At 48.7% G+C, this 17,680-nt stretch overlaps 1 protein-coding gene across 3 annotated transcripts in view; it reads left to right on the top strand.

Moving 5' to 3' along the window:
- The window catches only part of CNIH3 (cornichon family AMPA receptor auxiliary protein 3), a 240,433-nt gene that overhangs the window by 183,047 nt on the left and 39,706 nt on the right, over nt 1–17,680 (top strand). For all 3 annotated transcript variants that reach the window (XR_014781417.1, XR_014781418.1, XM_084793952.1), the window contains exons 2-3: nt 748–816; nt 4,683–4,730. Coding sequence is in view for 1 of the 3 variants with exons in the window: in XM_084793952.1 (XP_084650078.1) it covers nt 748–816; nt 4,683–4,730 (117 nt within the window). In the remaining 2 variants the exon portion in view is untranslated. The remainder of the gene's footprint in view (nt 1–747; nt 817–4,682; nt 4,731–17,680) is intronic.

The following is a 17,680-nucleotide window of genomic DNA, read 5'->3' as shown; positions in this document are numbered from 1 at the left end:
TACTGCATGAATCGAGTGTGCTGGTACACACCTGTGATCTCAGCCTTGCGGAGGCCGAGGCAGGAGAATCAGAGGCCATCCTTAGAGAGATAGTAAGTTCCAAGCCAGCCCAAGCATACATGGACCCCTGTCCCAAAAACAAAACAAAAAAAAAACTCCACCCAGCCAAACCACCTACCCACCTACCCACACAAACAAACAAACAAAAAACCAAGAGCACCATGGCTGCTTAACAACCCCTTAACACATGGGACTTTAGATAACTTTCAAGATCCAAACTATAGCTTATAGCTGTGCAGAGACTTTTCTGAGAACACACAAAGCCTCCCCACAAGACAGTAGAGTCTGTGGGGTCAAACACCCTTCATTCTGCCATTCAGTCTCCTCACCCTAAACCTAGCCATCTTGTCTGATACAGGAGGTTTTATACTCTTGTGCTTTTACTAAACTTGGCTCCATCAGCATAGTTTCTTCACATCTTTGTATGGGCTGCATAAGGGATAGAAAATGTTTAAAAAAAAAAAAAGAGCTGTCTGGGACATTTCAATGTAAGCATCATCAACAGGGCCAATGAACCCATGTGCCCATTGCCAGTGTTGACAGTGGCTGGCTCCTGGCCAACCTCATGTGGCCAGCTTCCTCTCTGTCCTTTCCTCCTTGCTGTCCAGGGGCAGCCCTGCAGGAAGGTTTTGGTAGCTGCACTGACCATGCGTGCCCAGTATCCTAATCGTGTGTGTTCTGTTTCAGATAATCGCCTTTGATGAGTTAAGGACGGATTTCAAGAGTCCCATAGACCAGTGCAACCCTGTTCATGCGGTAAGTAGTGGTGCGGGGATGTGCAGGCGATGTCCCCACAAGTCCCCTCGCATCTGAAGGACAGTGGGAGGCTTTAAGGAGCAGAATAAAGGAGAACATACTGTCCTGGGCCTGCCTGGTCCTTGCTAACAGTTGTTAGAGAACCCTCTTGCTGAAGTCGGCTGAGCTCTTGCAGTATGTTGCCAGTCAAGTGTAGCAGTTCCTGTAGCTCAGGGGAGGGATCTGGTGCCCAGTGGTGCTGAGTCCTCAAGGCTTGGCACCAGTGGGTTTTGGTCCCTTATCTGTGACCATAGACAAATGCCTTGTGTTGGCCAGCATATCTACAGTGTGTACAGGTACCATGTATGGACCGCTTGTTCTGTAGGAGGTGGTCAATGGTTGGGTTTCTCATGGAGGGTAGATGGATGGATGAAGTGCCAGGTAGAGCCCCATTGTTATCTCTGCTGCCTGTGGCCTGGGGTCATCTTGTGTAGACTAGTTGATGGGATCTGGGCTCGGCTTCCAGATGTGGGGTCTGGAACCCAGCTCTGCCCATCTCCTTAGCCCATCTTCTGACTACCAACTCAAGTTGGTTTTGAAAAAGACTTGGATTTATGACAGACATCTAAGCCCCACTTTGGCACAACAGTCTTTGGTTCTATAAAGTAGAGCCAAACTACTTCAAAATCAGCTATAAAAAGCCAACTGGGTTAGCTGAAAGTATCCTAAGAGCCACTTGAAAGTTTAGCACATTTCATGAAATGTTGTAATTTTGAAAACCCATTTTATTCTCCTCTGCCAGCCTTGCCATCCACCTGCGATGACTTGGCTCTGACAGGCCTGAAGGGTTTTGCCAATGGACTCAAGTCTTTCTGGACACTGAGTTTGGCACCAGCAGTACACACCTGCTCATCAGTACCCATAGGTGCCCAGAGTGGCTCGGAAGCCAAGTGTGTTCGTTTCTAAGTGCCAGCAAGTCAGGAGGCTGAGCTCCCATTCCAGCTTGTCTGGAGTTTTCTGGTAGGATTCCTGAGCAGAAGGAGGAGGGAAATGTATGCGACCCCCTTCCCATCATGCACCAGCTGATGGGGTCTTAAGCACCAGCTGAAAACCGGAGATGCTTTTGTGAAGTCTGTTTTGGTTTATGGTAACAAGTCCTTTGTTTAGGCATCCGGTTAGGACTTGCAAACCCCGCCCCCTACTCCCACCCCCCAGAGTAGAGAGGGAGGTACGAGAAACAGAAAAGGACACTGAAGGGTGAAGGCATCTGGCCTCTACCCCTTTCTCTTCCTGTGTTGCTGGGGTGGAGCCCAAGCCTTTGCATACGCATGTGACAAATGCTTTACCACTGAACTATGTACCAGCTCTCTTTTTAAAAATAAACTCCCATTACAGCAACATTTCTTATTAGTTATCAGATTAATTAAGGATCTGAGTCCTGTGGCGCCCAGACATCTCTTGGACAGACCAAAGCCTGAGGTGCCCCAGGAGGACAGGGATTAAAAACAAAACCAAGGACTAGAGAGATGGCTCAGAGGTTAAGAGCTCTCGCTGCTCTTCCAGAGGTTCTGAGTTCAATTCCCACCCACACAGTGGCTCACAACCATTTATAATGTGATCTGATGCCCTCTTCTGACCTGTAGGTGTACATGAAGGCAGAACACTGTGTACATAATAAATAAATAAATAAATAAATAAATAAATAAATAAGTAAATATTTAAACAAAACAAAACAAAACAAAAATCCGAACAGCCATAGTGAAGTGAGCATAGACATGCAATGATTTCCCCTGCGGGGAAAGAAATCCTCCGGCCACTTCATTTAACTGAAGTTTCCAGTCCTCTGCCCCCTCGAAGCCTCTGGAGCCAGACTCCAGGCTCTGAGACTTACACACTTGCCGCACCCATTGGCGATTCTGGCCCTAGAGGAACTTGGGTCCCAAGAACTTGCTGACTGTGCAGTGCATCTCTTAATGAGTGCATCCTCATTTGAAAAATTTTCCCTTTTTGTGATAGGCACGGAACCCAAATCTTTGGACATGCTAGGGGAGCCCTTTGCCACTGAGCTGTATACACTTAAGATGCCCTAAAACCTCAAATACTGATGGAACCTTTGGTGTGCTTCTTCCATGGACCAAGAGGGCTCTTTTTCCATCCTCCACCCCCACTGGGCAGTCTCTGTTACAAGAAGGACAGTGTTTTCCAGCAGGGCTCTGGTTTGATGGATTGTGTGTGTGTGTGTGTGTGTGTGTGTGTGTGTGTGTGTGTTTGTGTGTGTGTGTGTGTGTGTGTAACTTTCCTGCCTCATGGGCACTAACTCATCATCCTGATGTGGCTCCTCTCTCTGGGCTGCACAGAGATCACTGAGTTCATGATTCAATTAGGGAAACTGAAGTGTCTCAGCTACCTGGCCTCTCATGATCTACGAGGAAACTCATTATATGTCTACAGCAACCAAATTGCTTCAGTAATGAAGCACCAGAGATGCTGCAGCTACGTTCTGCGTAGCTCAGAAACCTTGACAGTTATAGAAAAGAAAGGAAGCTGGGGCATTTAGCGTCCGCTGTGGGCAGCATCCTCTGTCCGGCTTCATGACATCTTTCCCTGGAAATGAGCCACTCCTGGGAGACAAGTGGACTTGACTTCTAAAAAAGTCCTAGCCCAGGGCACGGTCAGTAGCTGAATCCAGGGAGAGTTTGTTTCCTCCGAGTATGGTCACATAGAAAAGGCAAAGCAAGATAGTAGCTACTCCTCGAGGTCCAGTGAAGTATCCTGGGCCTAAGACACCCAGTGGCCCACTCTGCAGCCAGACCATCCGCTGTGTGTGCATGGAGATTTGACTATAGGAAAATGAATGCTGGGTAGGGAAGGAGGAATGCATGCGTTTGCCTGGAGTGTTTTTGTTTTTTAAAAATAGGGGCATTATGTATACACATGCTCGGGTATGTGTGCATATGTGTTTTGAGGCCAAAGGCTGATGTCATGTGTCTTCCTGAATTGCTCTGCACAAGTTTTATTTGTTTTGTTTTTTAAGGCTGGCTCTCTAATATGCCTGGAAAGATGGCTCAGTGGTTAAGATCCTGTACTTGCTCTCATAGAGGACCCGAGTTTGGTTCCTACCACCCACATTGGTTGTAACTCTAGCTACCAGGGATCTGATGCCCCCTTCTGGGCTCTGTGGATACCTGTACTTATGTGCACATACCCGTACTTTGGCACATAGATATATATATAATTAGACCACCGTCGTCGTCGTCATCATCATCATCATCATCATCATCATCATCATAAAACACAGGGTCTCTCGTTGAATCAGGAAGTCTTTGATTTGGCTAGACTGGCTGGTGAGCAAGCCCCAGGTGTCCTGTTGTCTCTGACCCCCCAGTACTGAGATTACAGATAAATGCCACCACACCTGGCTCGTTATGTGGGTTCTGGGATGTGAGCTCAAATCCTCATGCCTGCATTGTCAAACAAACACTTTACCTCTGAGTCATCTCCCCAGCTTGCCACAGGAGTTCTCTTAAGTGTGAATGCCCACCAGGTATGGTGGTTCATGCCTGTAAAATCCCCATTCACTGACACAGAGGGAGTGTCATGAGTTCGAGGCCAACCTGGGATACACAATGAATTCCAAGCTAGCCTATGCTACAGAGTAAGACCCTATCTCTAAAGAAACAACAAAACGAAACACAATAAAAGATTTAAAAAAAAAAAAGCAAGTGGCTCTGATAAAGTAAGTGCAAGAAGTAAAGAGTGGGAAGAGCCGCTGGCTGGGCATCCTTTGTCTGTGCCTAGGATGGGTCTCTGCTGGGTTCTGCTGGGGAGGATTACATCCTCAGCCCACCCTTAACCTCCTGTCTCCTTTCTTTCCTGTGCATCCTCAGAGGGAGCGCCTGAGGAACATCGAACGCATCTGCTTCCTTCTGAGAAAGGTCAGAGGGGTCCCCCAGGTGGACAGAGGGAGGGTTGTAGAGAAAGGGCTCATCCGGTGGACAGCCAGAAAGGAGGGCAGGGTGGGAGCAGGCCTCTCAGTTCTTTGGGAACCGTCAGAGGCAAGAGGAGCTAATTGCAGGAGGTGGCCTTCAACCAAGTGTCAGGGAGACACTGGGCGTGTCCAGGGCCTCTCTGTATGATGGCTGTTGGCAATTACAGCTCCTGCCACCTTCCAGTCTTTGTTTGTTCCTGTCTGTCCTGACTTAAGGATGTTTTTAGCTAGATGCTGGGCGTCTTGAGCTTTGGTCCTGTCACTCAGCTTTGCAGTTTGCCATTTCGGCAGAATCTCTGGGTGTGGTAGAGGGGTGAGGAAGGGAGGGGCTGTTAAAGTGGGAAGCTGTAGACCACAGTGGCCCTAAAATTCCTTCTGGGAGTACAAGTGTGTGCATGCCATTCAGGGTGGGCATTTGGTGCCGTCTGTCCAGACTCTGGCCCTTCTCCATTCAGGAAAGCAAGTCAGCAGACCTTAGAGAACAGAGACTTAAGGAAAAATAAGCAAAGTCCACAGCCTTGAGCCAATGGCTATGCCTGACCTCAGTACAAAGTGGGGGGGCACAGGCCACAGGAGAGCCATCTGATCTGTCTGCCCAGATCCAGCCTTCTGAAAACTGAGCACCCCACCAACACGGACAAAAGGGAAACCATTTTACAAAGTTTTAAAGTTCTTTTCTGTATCTCATTGGAGACAGTCTAATCTAAAAGCCAGTCATTTGTCTAGATAATTACTTGCCCTTTAATGTTTTCTAAGAAACCCCGTATGTTAGAATTCCACATCTTATTTGTCTCAGCAGGGATGCATGCTCAGATAAGAGCATACATTTGATAATACTAGTGATCCAAGGGATAAAGAATGATTAGGAAAATAGCATATAATTTGCATCAAAATATGCTAATTACTTTCTAGATAATATCACAGACACAGTAACACATTCTGGCCATCAATTCCATAGTCTCTGGCTTGTTCTTTAAGATAATGCGTACGTGACACAGGCTGGAGCAAGACAAAAAATCAAACTGTTGCCCCTCGTACTCCAAGTTGCTGCCCTCACATCCTGAGCATGTCATGCTGTGCTCTCTGGGAGGTGATTGTCCATATTCATAACCCTTAACCTTACTCAGCTTTACAATGCCTGACCGAGGACTGGCCGCAGGGGGCAACGGCTGCCTGCTGCCCCTACCTGCTGCCTATACTGCAGTCTTATGCCCTAGGCTTCTCTCAGGTCGGAGGGAGGATATGAAGCGAGCTAGACAGGAGTTAACTTTGACATATGCAAATTTGCATGTGGTTTGCATATGCCCCTCTAAGCAGTAGGCTTACTGTGTGTTGGGTTTTTTTGTTTTGTTTTGTTTTTGGGTTTTTCGAGACAGGGTTTTTCTGTGTAGCCTTGACTGTCCTGGACTCACTTTGTAGACCAGGCTGGTCTTGATCTCATAGTGATCCGCCTGCCTCTGCCTCCCCAGGGCTGGGATTAAAGGCGTGTGCAACCACCGCCCGCCTAAGCTTACTGTGTTTAAGCTTACTGTGTTAAAGCAGTATTTTACTTAGGAAAGATTGTGTTCCACGTGCTTTGCTTCTTACTCCTTCCTTTATGGGTGCTGCCTCCGATGCTAGTTAGACACAATTGCTGGTCACTGTGGTGAGTGGCACCAGGGAAGACAGTCCAAGGCAGGACACTGAGCTGAAGGCCTCAGGCACAGTAGCTGTGTGATACCAGGCCCCTGTAGCCTCGTGGTTCCTTAGCTCCATGGAGTGGCCAGCACCTTGGGGCTAACAAGGCAGACACCAGTCAAGCGCCTCCCACTTTATTCCTTCCAGGTGTCTCCCTGCTGCTCCAGGCTCTTGCCCCAAAGCTGGCTATCAGCTTAGATGCTACTGTCTGTTCTTTGCCTCCATGTCTGGCTGCCCTGGGTACCATTTTCATTGATGTCAGCTGAACATGATCTCTTTCGGAGTGTAACTTTGAGTTGTTGAGACGACTGCATTTGGCCATAGGGGACTTGCTGTAGCTCGCATACTCTTTAGTTTAGTTTGGTAACTGCGAAGGCTGCTCCCACAGATGTGGTTAGCTGTGCTACACACGAGGTCTGTCTCTTCCACTTGAGTGCTAGCTCTGGACGGTCCGTGATGTAATATTGATCATCAGATGTAGTAACAGTGGATGAAAAGCAGCGTGTAGCCTATGGAAGATGCTCACTCTGTGTTTACTAAGTGAATAAATAATAGCTGTTTTTGTCCCTCTTATTACGAGCACTGCCACAGTCTTCATTTTGGGGGTGCCAGGACAGTACCAAATATCTATGATATACTACCCTCACCCCTTAAGTATGGCATTTATTTACTTATTTGCTTGTTTGTTTAATCTGGTTTGTTTTGTTTTTGTTTGTTTTTTGGTGGCAGGGTCTCATGTAGCTTAGGCTGGTCTTGAACTCACGATGTAGCAAAGGCTGTCTTTGAGCACCTCATCTTCCAGCTTCCACATTGCTAGTGCTGGGATTAGAGGTAAGCCACCATGCCCAGCTTGCCTGTATTTTAAAATAATAAAAGCTCACTCCATGTCATACTCATTTTCAACACAGAAGACTTTAACTTGTAGCCTCTTTGGTCTTACTCATTCCGTCTGTGTTCATGACATCATGTGTTCAAGACCAGCCTATGCTTTCCACAGTCAGCTCCCAACTGACCCCAGCTTCCTTAGGACTAAAGAGCAGTGGTTATCTTAGTCACTGTTCTATTGCTGTGAAGAGGCACCATGACCAGGGCGACTCTTAAGAAAGTAAGCATCTAACTGGAGGCCTGCTTGCAGTTTTCAGGGGTATAGTCTGTTATCATCAAGGCGGAGAGTGTGGTGGCATGCAGGCAGCCACTAGAGCACTAGCTGAAAGCTACGTCTGTGGGGGGTGGGGGTGGGGAGAGAGAGAGAGAGAGAGAGAGAGAGAGAGAGAGAGAGAGAGAGAGAGAGAGAGAGCCCAGCTTCAGTGATATATTTCCTCTAACAAGGCCACACCTTCTAGTCCTTTCAAAAGGTGCCACTCTCTGGCGAGTAAGCATTTAAATATATGAGCCCATAGAGGGGAGGGGCATTCTTATTTAAACTACCACAGTGGTGATGTGTCACAGTGGTGATGTGTCACAGTGGTGATGTGTGCAAACATCTACCTTCCAATCTTGCAGAGGGTAACACTGGGTATTGAACACTGGGCACGTGCTCTACCACTGAGCTACATCCCCAGGCCTCAGGGTGAGAGAACAATGGTAATTCGTCCTCATGGCATTATCCTGAGAATTAAGTTAGAGAAAACACACGTGCAAGCCCACATGTGCTCAACATAATGGCCTGCCCCTCACTTCTCCTAAAATCCTTTATGACATTTTCATGGGTCCGCAGGACATAACGACACATTGGCTGGTGGCATCGTTCCATCATCTTAGTTTAAGTACCATTTGATGTTCTGGAGATAGGGTTGTGACAAAAGTGGTACAGCCTGGGCGGCTCCCTCCTGTTGTTCATGTTTCAGATGGGCTACCTTCAGATCCCCAAACTACAAGCACATGCTAGGGATAGCAGGAAGGCCCCGTGGTTTTAGTTAGCATCAGCACCTTCTGGAACCTGTACCTTCCAAGAAATTTCTTGGAACCAGCCTCCCAAACAGCCCAGAATGTGATGCGAACCAGCAGCTGATTGTTGCTAAGCCTTCCTGGGAGAAAGGAACGGGCTGCAAAGTGGATCCGTTTTTAGCTCTATAATTATCAGAAAATGTGTTCTTTGGGTAATTGTCTGAACTGCAGGGTGCTGGTGTCGACTTGTGTGTATGATTCATGTTTTGTGGCAAAAGCCGCCGGCTCCTTGGACAGCTCTCTCCACCTGGTGTGTAGTAGGCTCTGTGGGCTGTCGTACACTCTTTTTGGGAGACACATCATAGAGGGTTTGGTGGCTGCTCTGAGGCACACATAGGCTTCTCCTGGTAGGGGCAGACTGGTGAGGGGCGGCCTGCTGCATCTGTGAGTTCAGAGTGGTCCCAGGGAAGGGACTTAAGTGGGACCCGAAGAGATGCAGTGTGAATCAAGAGGGCCCTTAATTTATCCGCAGTGACTCCAAGTCCTCGGATTTGATAGTGCTGGGGCTCCTTTGGCTTTTAAAAAGGCTTATGGCTGTGATGATAGTGCATTTGACTGATCCTGCCCAGTGGGGCAGGGACTTAGCTGCTTCATTTGGGATTCTCTCTTGCTTAACAACTCTAAGGTCCTTCTCTTCCTGGCTTCTCCAAGAGTGTGTCTGGTTCCACGGCAGGTTTTCTGGTTGTTCGTGGGTGGAGTTAGCTCTCACACATGGACAAGCCTCCACTCTCCTCTTGAGAATCCCCCCTGAGATGTGAAGGAGCAGCTGGGGTCTGTGGGGGTAGGGATGCTGATTTCAGGGGCACAGTTGGAAGGGGCAGATGCTTTGGGTTCAATACTGGGCAGAGGCACTAAGACGACAGGTGCTCCCCCAAGTGCTCCCTGGCACAAGCTTCCCAGATGGTGCCTGTGCCGCAGGGAGGAGCTCAGGTATGAAGCAGAATTGCCAATATCAGCTGAATCTATTGCAGAAACTCCATGACATGGCTCCAGAAGCCATGCCTTTCCCAGGGGAAGGCACATCTGTTAAACGGCAAGGCTCCGTCATCTTAATTTGTCATACTCTTGGGTGTATAAACTCTTATACACTGTGTCCAGGGCTGGGTTTGTGGTTTTCAGGGTCCAGTGAAAAATTACAATATAAGACTTTGTGCCCCTCCCCCCACCAATTGAGACCGCCAAGAAGCAGGTAGCAGAGCATTCAACTAGATGGGTTCTCTTGGGGGCCAGTACCCTGTGCCACTACGTGGGCCACATGTCCTGAAGTGGGTTCTGCCTGTGACTGTGGTCTGTAGCTCTTCCTGCTACAGTAGACTGTATCTTCCCTCTACTGATGATGACCTCCCCCATGGGACCTGATTTGTCCACAGGGACATGGCTAGATGTTTGTACGTACTGAGGCTTTGAGAACCATTGGGAGATACTCTCTCCCTCTGTAAGTTCTGACACAGCCATGGCCAGCCCAGTGATGTGAGGAGAATGGGAACCCAAGGAAGCCACGTGAGCTATCTATAGCTCAGAGCCAAGGCCATCAGCTCCCCCGAGCCTACCTCTCTATTAGATGTGTGAGTGAATATAAAGTACTGTTGTTTTAATGCACTGGATGTTAGCGTGATTACTATATAATGCTATTATGGTGGTTGCTGTATTAGTCAGCTTTCTGTGACTGTAATGAAATACCAGAGGCAATTCATACATAAAGAGCAGAGGGTTATCTTGGCTCATTCTTTCTGGGGTAGCCTCATGTAACCTCTGGAAGGGTTAGTGCATCATGGCAGGAGTTCATGGCATGAGCTACAAGACAAAGAGGAAGAGGAAGAGACTGGGGTCCCTCAGGTCTCTTTGAGGAAGCATCCACAGTGACCTAAGAGCCTCCCAGTAGGCTCTACCTCCTCCAATAGCAGCACTCAGATGATATTCAGGCTCTTGGGAGACAGTGAAGATCCAAATTAGATCACCAGTCAGTGGTTGGCTGCACATCGGTGTCCTTCGTAATAGAGAAATCTTTTCATTGTTTATTTACTGTTACTGTTGTCTGTATATGAGGTGTATGCAGATGTGCCATAGCACAAGTGTGAAAGCCAGAGGATGATTTTGTGGAAGCATTCTTTCCTCTATATGTGGTTCTAAGCAATCTCACCATCCTGAATGTCTTTTTTTTTTTTTAATCTTTCTTTTGAAAATGACACTTTTCTGTGCCAGAGTTTACCACATTTGCTGATTCCACAAATTTTCAGAGAGATGGTTTCAAAGTCCATCTGGTTTCTTTGGCTAAAGGAAGTGACTAAGTACTCAGTGCAATTACAGGCCAGAACCTTGAGAAAGGCTCACATTGTTTGGGTGTGTAATATCTGCTGTGTGCTCATTGGTCGGGAGAATGAGGAGGCTGGCTCTCCCTCTGCTGTGGCTCTCTCTGCCACTGGCGCTGACTGGGCTTGGCTTCAAGCCCTTCTAGCTATCAATACTGTCTTCATGCAGGGCCACAGAGGATGGGGAGAGGATGAGATATTTTAATTGTAGGACATAATGCAGTCAATAGGGACACATAAACTCAAGAGGCTATTGTGTGGAATGTCTCAGAGAGCACATCTGTAATGTAGATAAAATTTCCAGACCAGAAATACCCATTGCTTGGGGACATCTACGGTGTGACAGTGGCAGTAGCTACTCTGCTTTGACACCCTGTGGAGTGACACTATTGGCCCCACTGAACAGATAGAGAAATTGAGGCTTATGGGTCACATAGTCACCAAGTGAAATCGGAAGGCAAGTCTATCTGAATAGAGCCCACAGTTTGAATCTCTACACTGTAGGACAAGTCGTTAGTTTGCTCCAAAGTATATCCCATAGGGGCCACCTCTACACGATACAGCTCATCTATTTGAAAGGGAAGACCAATCCTGAGAGGCACACAGGGCCTGGGGATCCAATCGCATGCTCAGCCATCACCACTGGCTGAGAGGAAGTGGCTTCCTTTAAGGCTCCGTTCTAATCCCATCTAACTTATCGGTGGGATAGTCTCCCCTGAAGGGAGTGCTTGAAGGGAAGTAAAAATATCCTGGAACAAGCTTGCAAGCAATGCCGACACAATGTCTCATGTATAATTTATTTTCAGGCACTCTCTGCGGCAAAGTCCTTGTTAGTCAGCGGGAGAGATGGAACGTTTTACTCATCACGTAGATTGTGCTGTCATGTGGACTCTGAGCGGAAGCTGGAGGCACAAGGGACTGGCCTGTCCTTGCCTCACTCCCCCCACTCCCTGCCCCCAGAGAGCTTCAGGGTCACACAAGGGCCCAATAGACATATCCCTGACAAACACAGCGACACTGGCTTTTCAGTAGAATCTAGGCAGCTGCCTGACACTTGCAGATCAGTTTTCTATAGTAAGGAACCAAGCAAGTATACTGGAGTCGCCATTTGTATTTCTCATGAGTCCGTGGGGCATGTGGTCAGCTCTATGGTCTTGATGGGACATGGCAGGGCAGGAACATTTTTTGTCTTCACGAGGAGACAAAATCTGTGGTAGTCCATAGGCCATTCCTTCCTTGTGGTTGGCATTCCTGGAGTGGTTGGTTCTGGTCCACATCTTATTTTCCCACACTTACCAGGGTTTGTCCTCAGGGTGTCTGATGGAAGTAGCAACACATGCATTTATTATTTTTTTTTTTCAAAACTTAGGTCTACATAAAACCTGCTAGCATTTCTATTTCTTGGAACTCATCGTGGGACCAAGTAAGGGATAGACTGGGAGGGACACAATCACAGGGCAAAGGGGCAGCATTCTCCAGTGAGCGCTTGGTGCCTTTTTGTGGAAATCATATGTGGGCATAGTGTCTGGAAGTAGCGAACACCAGTGTCTGTTGTCTCTATTTGTTAGTGAATCTGGAGGTTTCTAAAGGCCCTTATGGAGATACTCTGACACACATTTTCTGGATGAACTGCACTGAGAAAGTTCTAATCCAGTAGGTCTTTAGAGGGTCCCACTGCCTGCATTCCTTCAAAGATACCCTGGGTATTCAGAGTAGAGAAACATGGTGGGGAAACCCTGGTGATTAGAAGGGAGGGAGGGAGGGAGGATGTGCCAGTCATTCATAAGCAGTCACCAAAAATGGTACCTGGGATGTGTGGGGTGAGGTTCGTTGGAGGATAAGGGAAAGAGAGAATGCCACCAACCCAGAGAAGCCGACAGTTAACAGGTAAGTGTGGCTCTCTGCTGACTCTAGGATGAGGAGAGCCCTGGGCTCAGCTGGGGTTGAGTGTCTCCAAGCCTGCTTTGTCTTGGCTGTGTGTGGACAGAATGCCAAGGCTCAACAGACAGTTGATTTGAGATACAAACAGGGCTGCACTGCAGGCTGTATGCAGGACAGGAGTCTAGCAGCTTTCAAAGACTGGGATCGGGGTCAGTGATTTTAGGGTGCCTCATTTGTAGTGGCCACAATCCCTGACTGTGCCTGGCAACGCCAAAAAAAACCCTCTACATTGTTAAATATAGAGATTTCTCCTCCACCCATGGCGGTTAATTGTATGTATCAACTTGGCTAGGCCGTGGTGCCCACTTGGTGGTCAGACGTGGTTGTGGATGTTTCTGTGAAGCTAGAGTTTGGATGGGATTAACCTTTAAATGGGAAAAACTTTGAGACAAGCTGATCACCCTTTGTCTTAGTCCCCTTTCTGTTGCTGTGACAGAACACTGGAGACTGGGCACTTTATAGAGAACAGGATCATTTGGGCTCATGGTTCTGGAGGCTGTGAAAAACCAAGAGCGCAGCAGATGTGGTGCAGAAGAGAGGACACTCTCCAGGCCACTAGCCCAGTCCTGACGGTTCTGTGCCGTCTCTTCATGAGGACCGAAGCCCATGACCCAAATAGTCCTTACACACCCTTGACCTGTGACCACGTGAGCCAGTTCTGTAAACCCAGCCCCTTTCTCTGCCTGTCTTTCTTTACAGATGCATGCCCATGCATACATATACGCATGCGTGCAAACAGGTTTCCATGGAAAGTCCTAACACTCAGCGTAATCCTGGCAAGCCAGGTGTACTAGGTTTGTCGAATGGCTTTGATCTGTGCCGGACTCTTCACAGCCGCTGTTGAGCTGGGTAAAGCCTCCGGTCACCAAAGCCACCTGGTTGGCAGGTTTGCCTCCAGAATCCCTGTTCTTCCCCACGCCCTGCTGTTTCATGAGTGCCTGTCTACAGGAGCTGTTATTTTCCAAACCATTTTAGTACCTCCCTACTCCCTCCCAGGCTCTGGGGACCAGTGCAAATAAGGATGATCGACCAACTGCTGTAATCTGGAAGCCAGTCAGCTGGCCAGTGTGTGGCCTTCAAGAGGAAACAGGTCCTCGCAGCCTGGCCTGCCAAGCATAAAGGTTTACAGATGCTCGCTCTTAGCGCTGTGAGAGTCCCTAAGTCGCTGGCTAGTCTGATAGAAATAATTTTTGGTTTTTGTAATAGCTTACCATCTTAATTAGTATAAAAAGAAACTCAAGGTATTTATTGTAAGACACGTGGGATATGGAGAGATGGGTTGGCTGTAAAAGGGCCCAATGGAACTGGGATTGGGACATAGTAGAACTCATTCTAAAAAGGAACCCATCCAGGCCCACAGAGTCTTCTGCCTCCCAGGGGTATCAAGGACCCAGATTCCTTCCATCTTGTTTTCTTGACCGTGCGCCCAGGAAGGAGTCACACCATGACAAACAGGAGGGAAGACGTGTGATGCCTCATTTCCTTGAAGGACATAACCCAGAAGTTACCACTCCGCTTCCTTTCCACTCATCAGTCAGGTGTTGGGCAAAGGTCACCTCTGCCTTTATTTAAGGGAACTATATTCTCAGTCGAAAGGAGGGTGTGGACACTGGGAGACAGCCTTAGGCCTCGGTTTCTGGGGACTTCACCCCACAGCTACTACTGCTATGCGTCTCAGAATTGCAAGGGCAGTGGGTGGGGTGAGATGCAGCGCCACAGGTTGGGTGAACTTGGCTGGTGTCTGATGGAATCTGGGTCTGATGGGAGTGGGAGGGGGGGAGCTAAGAGGCCCAGTGATGGTCCTCATGGAGCTGGTGAGCACCAAGTTAGAGTTAGCGGCCTAGTTGGAACCCATTCAGCACCTACTCAATTCATGGCCCTGTATTATTGTGTGCTGAGGTTGAGAGGTGCATGTGGGGATGTGTGTGTGTGTGTGTGTGTGTGTGTGTGTGTATGTGCGCACATGCGTGCATGCCCATGGAGACAGAGACAGAAACTGAGAGAGACATAGACAGACAGAGAGAGAGAGAGAATGCTGTTGTGAAGTCACATTTAAGCTATTCAAAGACAGTTTGCTTGCTTTTTCTCTCCCTTCCTAGGAGTCCCTCAAAGCTTTGATCACACAAACCTATATTGTGGGTCCTGCACATGTATTTTACACACTCACGTTCTCAAATGCAAGGGATCGTGCTCTGTTCCTCCTGTACCTGCCATGGTGCCCGAGCAGGGATTTGGGTTCTTGTTAATTAGTTAAATGGATTAGCAAGTGGATTAGCGGCCCTGGGGGGTGGGGCAGCTACCACACACTGCCGTGGATAATCATTTCTATAATTCACAGGCAGAAAGCTTACAGCGAGGCAGGAGACTGAGCAACATGGAGGAGACCAGAAAGGCAGGTGGTGGGTTGGGCACACTTTTTGTGGAGAGCATCACCCACTGCCCAGTGGGCAAGCATTGTAATGGATGCACTAGACCTCTGGCTTCCAGCTTCGCCTGTGCATTAAAATTGACCAGGAAGCTTAAAAAAATAAGTAGGCTGCCTGGTCCCACCCCTTGCTTTCTGGCTCTGTTGGTCTGGAGCCCAGCTTAGGCCTTGGGTTGTTAGCAGCTCCGTAGGTGACTCTAATGGCTGTTCAGGCTGTGAGCCCCTGAGTTGGCAGGGAAGCCGTGCTTCCATAATGCAGGTGGGGAGGCATTTCCACTCTCCGTGTCCCCAGGGTATGATTTAGAGAGCCATCATTTTCTAAATGGCACTAGAATAAAAGCAATAATTTGCCAAAGGGTGCCCAAGTAGTTTGGAGGCGTTGGGCTCCTGACTTCCAAGATGGTGCCAGCCCGGCAGGAGGACTCATCTTGAGCAGTGCGTGGACAACTTGTTTTCTCTTGGTGCAGACTTTATTTGCCGATGTTCCCTTTCCCAAGATGTAGTGAGAGTTTAAAATTCTGCTTTCAACTTCTGAAACGCTCACCCCTCTGGGTCCTCATTCCGGCCCCTCTCCAAATTGCTGAAGGAGCGGGAAATGCCTACGAGCTGTGTTTCTAGGTCACACAGTGAGCCAGCATTACCAAACCTAATGGACTCTTGTTCTCGGTGCTGCCCCGTTCTTTGCCTCTCTCCAAAGCTCAACCTGGCTGCATTTATACCTAGAAAAGGGCGAGCAAGAGCCCTTGGCTACAAGATGGACATTCCCGTGGGCTCTCAGCTTGTGGAAGCCCACTGGCTTCTTCCAGTTGTGCCTTTATCTCTATGGGGAAGCCGTGTCTCTGAGCTCCTATGCTGGCTCCCTTTGCAACTTTTATGGGGCTGTGACTCTTGAAGCACTTTGCATCTTGGTCGTCCTCCAGCTCCCAGTTTCGTTGGCTCAGGTCCCTAAGCTGTCTCTATGGCACAGACGATTATACAACACATGGAGTTTTATTTCACTGGGATAAGACTCCTCCATAGACTAGGAAAATGCCCTGAATAAGTTAAATGTTGAGAAATCAATGCCAAGTGCCACTGTTATGAGGGGACAGAAAGCCCACACACACGGGTTTCCTTTCTGCATCTGCCAAATGGTCAAAGCAATGATAGGACTCTGGACGGTGTTCAGCAGTTACAGCCCAGGGAGGTGGGCGGGGTGGGAGGGGGAGGGGGAGAGGGAACACACAGCAAGGACTGCTTCACTGTGACAGCCTTTTAGCGGTGACATCTCCGCTGTTACGATTTGGTGCACCGGTGGAAGGTAGTGCCAGCAGCACAGTGTCCTGGTGGGAAACAAATAAAAGAGTCTGTCAGGAAGGCCCCTGCTATGGGGACATACAGTTCCCATCCTCTCAGCATGGTAACAGCATCCCGCCTGCCCGGGAGGCTCTGCCGAATCTCCTCATTCCTGCCTTCTTGCTACTTCATGGGTTTTTGGTACCAGCGATGCTAGCTGCTAACAGAAGCCAAGAATGCGGGGCGTTGAGCTGATTCTACTTGTTGATAAAGGATTTCGAACACAGATATCCCGGGTCTTGCTGTGGAATGGAAGGTCAGAAGGTGTAAGATTTCCCTCAGCGAGCTATGAGGTCAGTATAGCAGCTAGAATTCTCGCTGTGGCCAAACGCCTGGCAGAAACTTCCCAGGAGGGGAAGACTTATTTTGTTCATGGTTTCAAAGGCTTCAGTCCATCCAGAGAGGGAGGGCACGATAAAGCAGCTCTCATCATGGTGGCCAGGAAGCTGAGGGGAGCCTCAATAGGAAAAGGCCAGGGCACTGTGAAACCTCTATGGGCTCACCTTCAGTGGCCCCACTGTGGACACAACCCTTGCACCTCTGGTAGTCGGTTCTCATTCTGAACCTGTCAATAGTTTGGATGATCTGTCAGCTGACTAGATGAGAGTCTTCATAATATATTGACCTCTGCAATTGCCCTTACAGACACGCCCTGCAGTGATCCCCCTACAGACACACCCTGCAGTGATCTCCTTACAGACATGCCCTGCAGTGATCCCCCTACAGACACACTCTGCAGTGATCTCCCTACAGACACACCCTGCAGTGATCACCCTACAGACACGCCCTGCAGTGATCACCCTACAGACACGCCCTGCAGTGATCACCCTACAGACACACCCTGCAGTGATCCCCCTACAGACACGCCCTGCAGTGATCACCCTACAGACACACCCTGCAGTGATCTCCCTACAGACACACCCTGCAGTGATCTCCCTACAGACACACCCTGCAGTGATCTCCCTACAGACACACCCTGCAGTGATCACCCTACAGACACACCCTGCAGTGATCTCCTTACAGACACACCCTGCAGTGATCTCCTTACAGACACACCCTGCAGTGATCTCCCTACAGACACACCCTGCAGTGATCACCCTACAGACACACCCTGCAGTGATCTCCTTACAGACACACCCTGCAGTGATCTCCTTACAGACACACCCTGCAGTGATCTCCTTACAGACACACCCTGCAGTGATCACTTTTACAGACACACCCTGCAGTGATCTCCTTACAGACACAGCCTGCAGTGATCTCCCT

The sequence above is a fragment of the Acomys minous genome, assembly GCF_964271855.1.
Source record: "Acomys minous genome assembly, chromosome: 1".
Taxonomy (NCBI): Eukaryota; Metazoa; Chordata; class Mammalia; order Rodentia; family Muridae; genus Acomys; species Acomys minous.
Note: the sequence above shows the minus strand (reverse complement) of the source record. Positions and strands in the feature narration are given on the sequence as shown.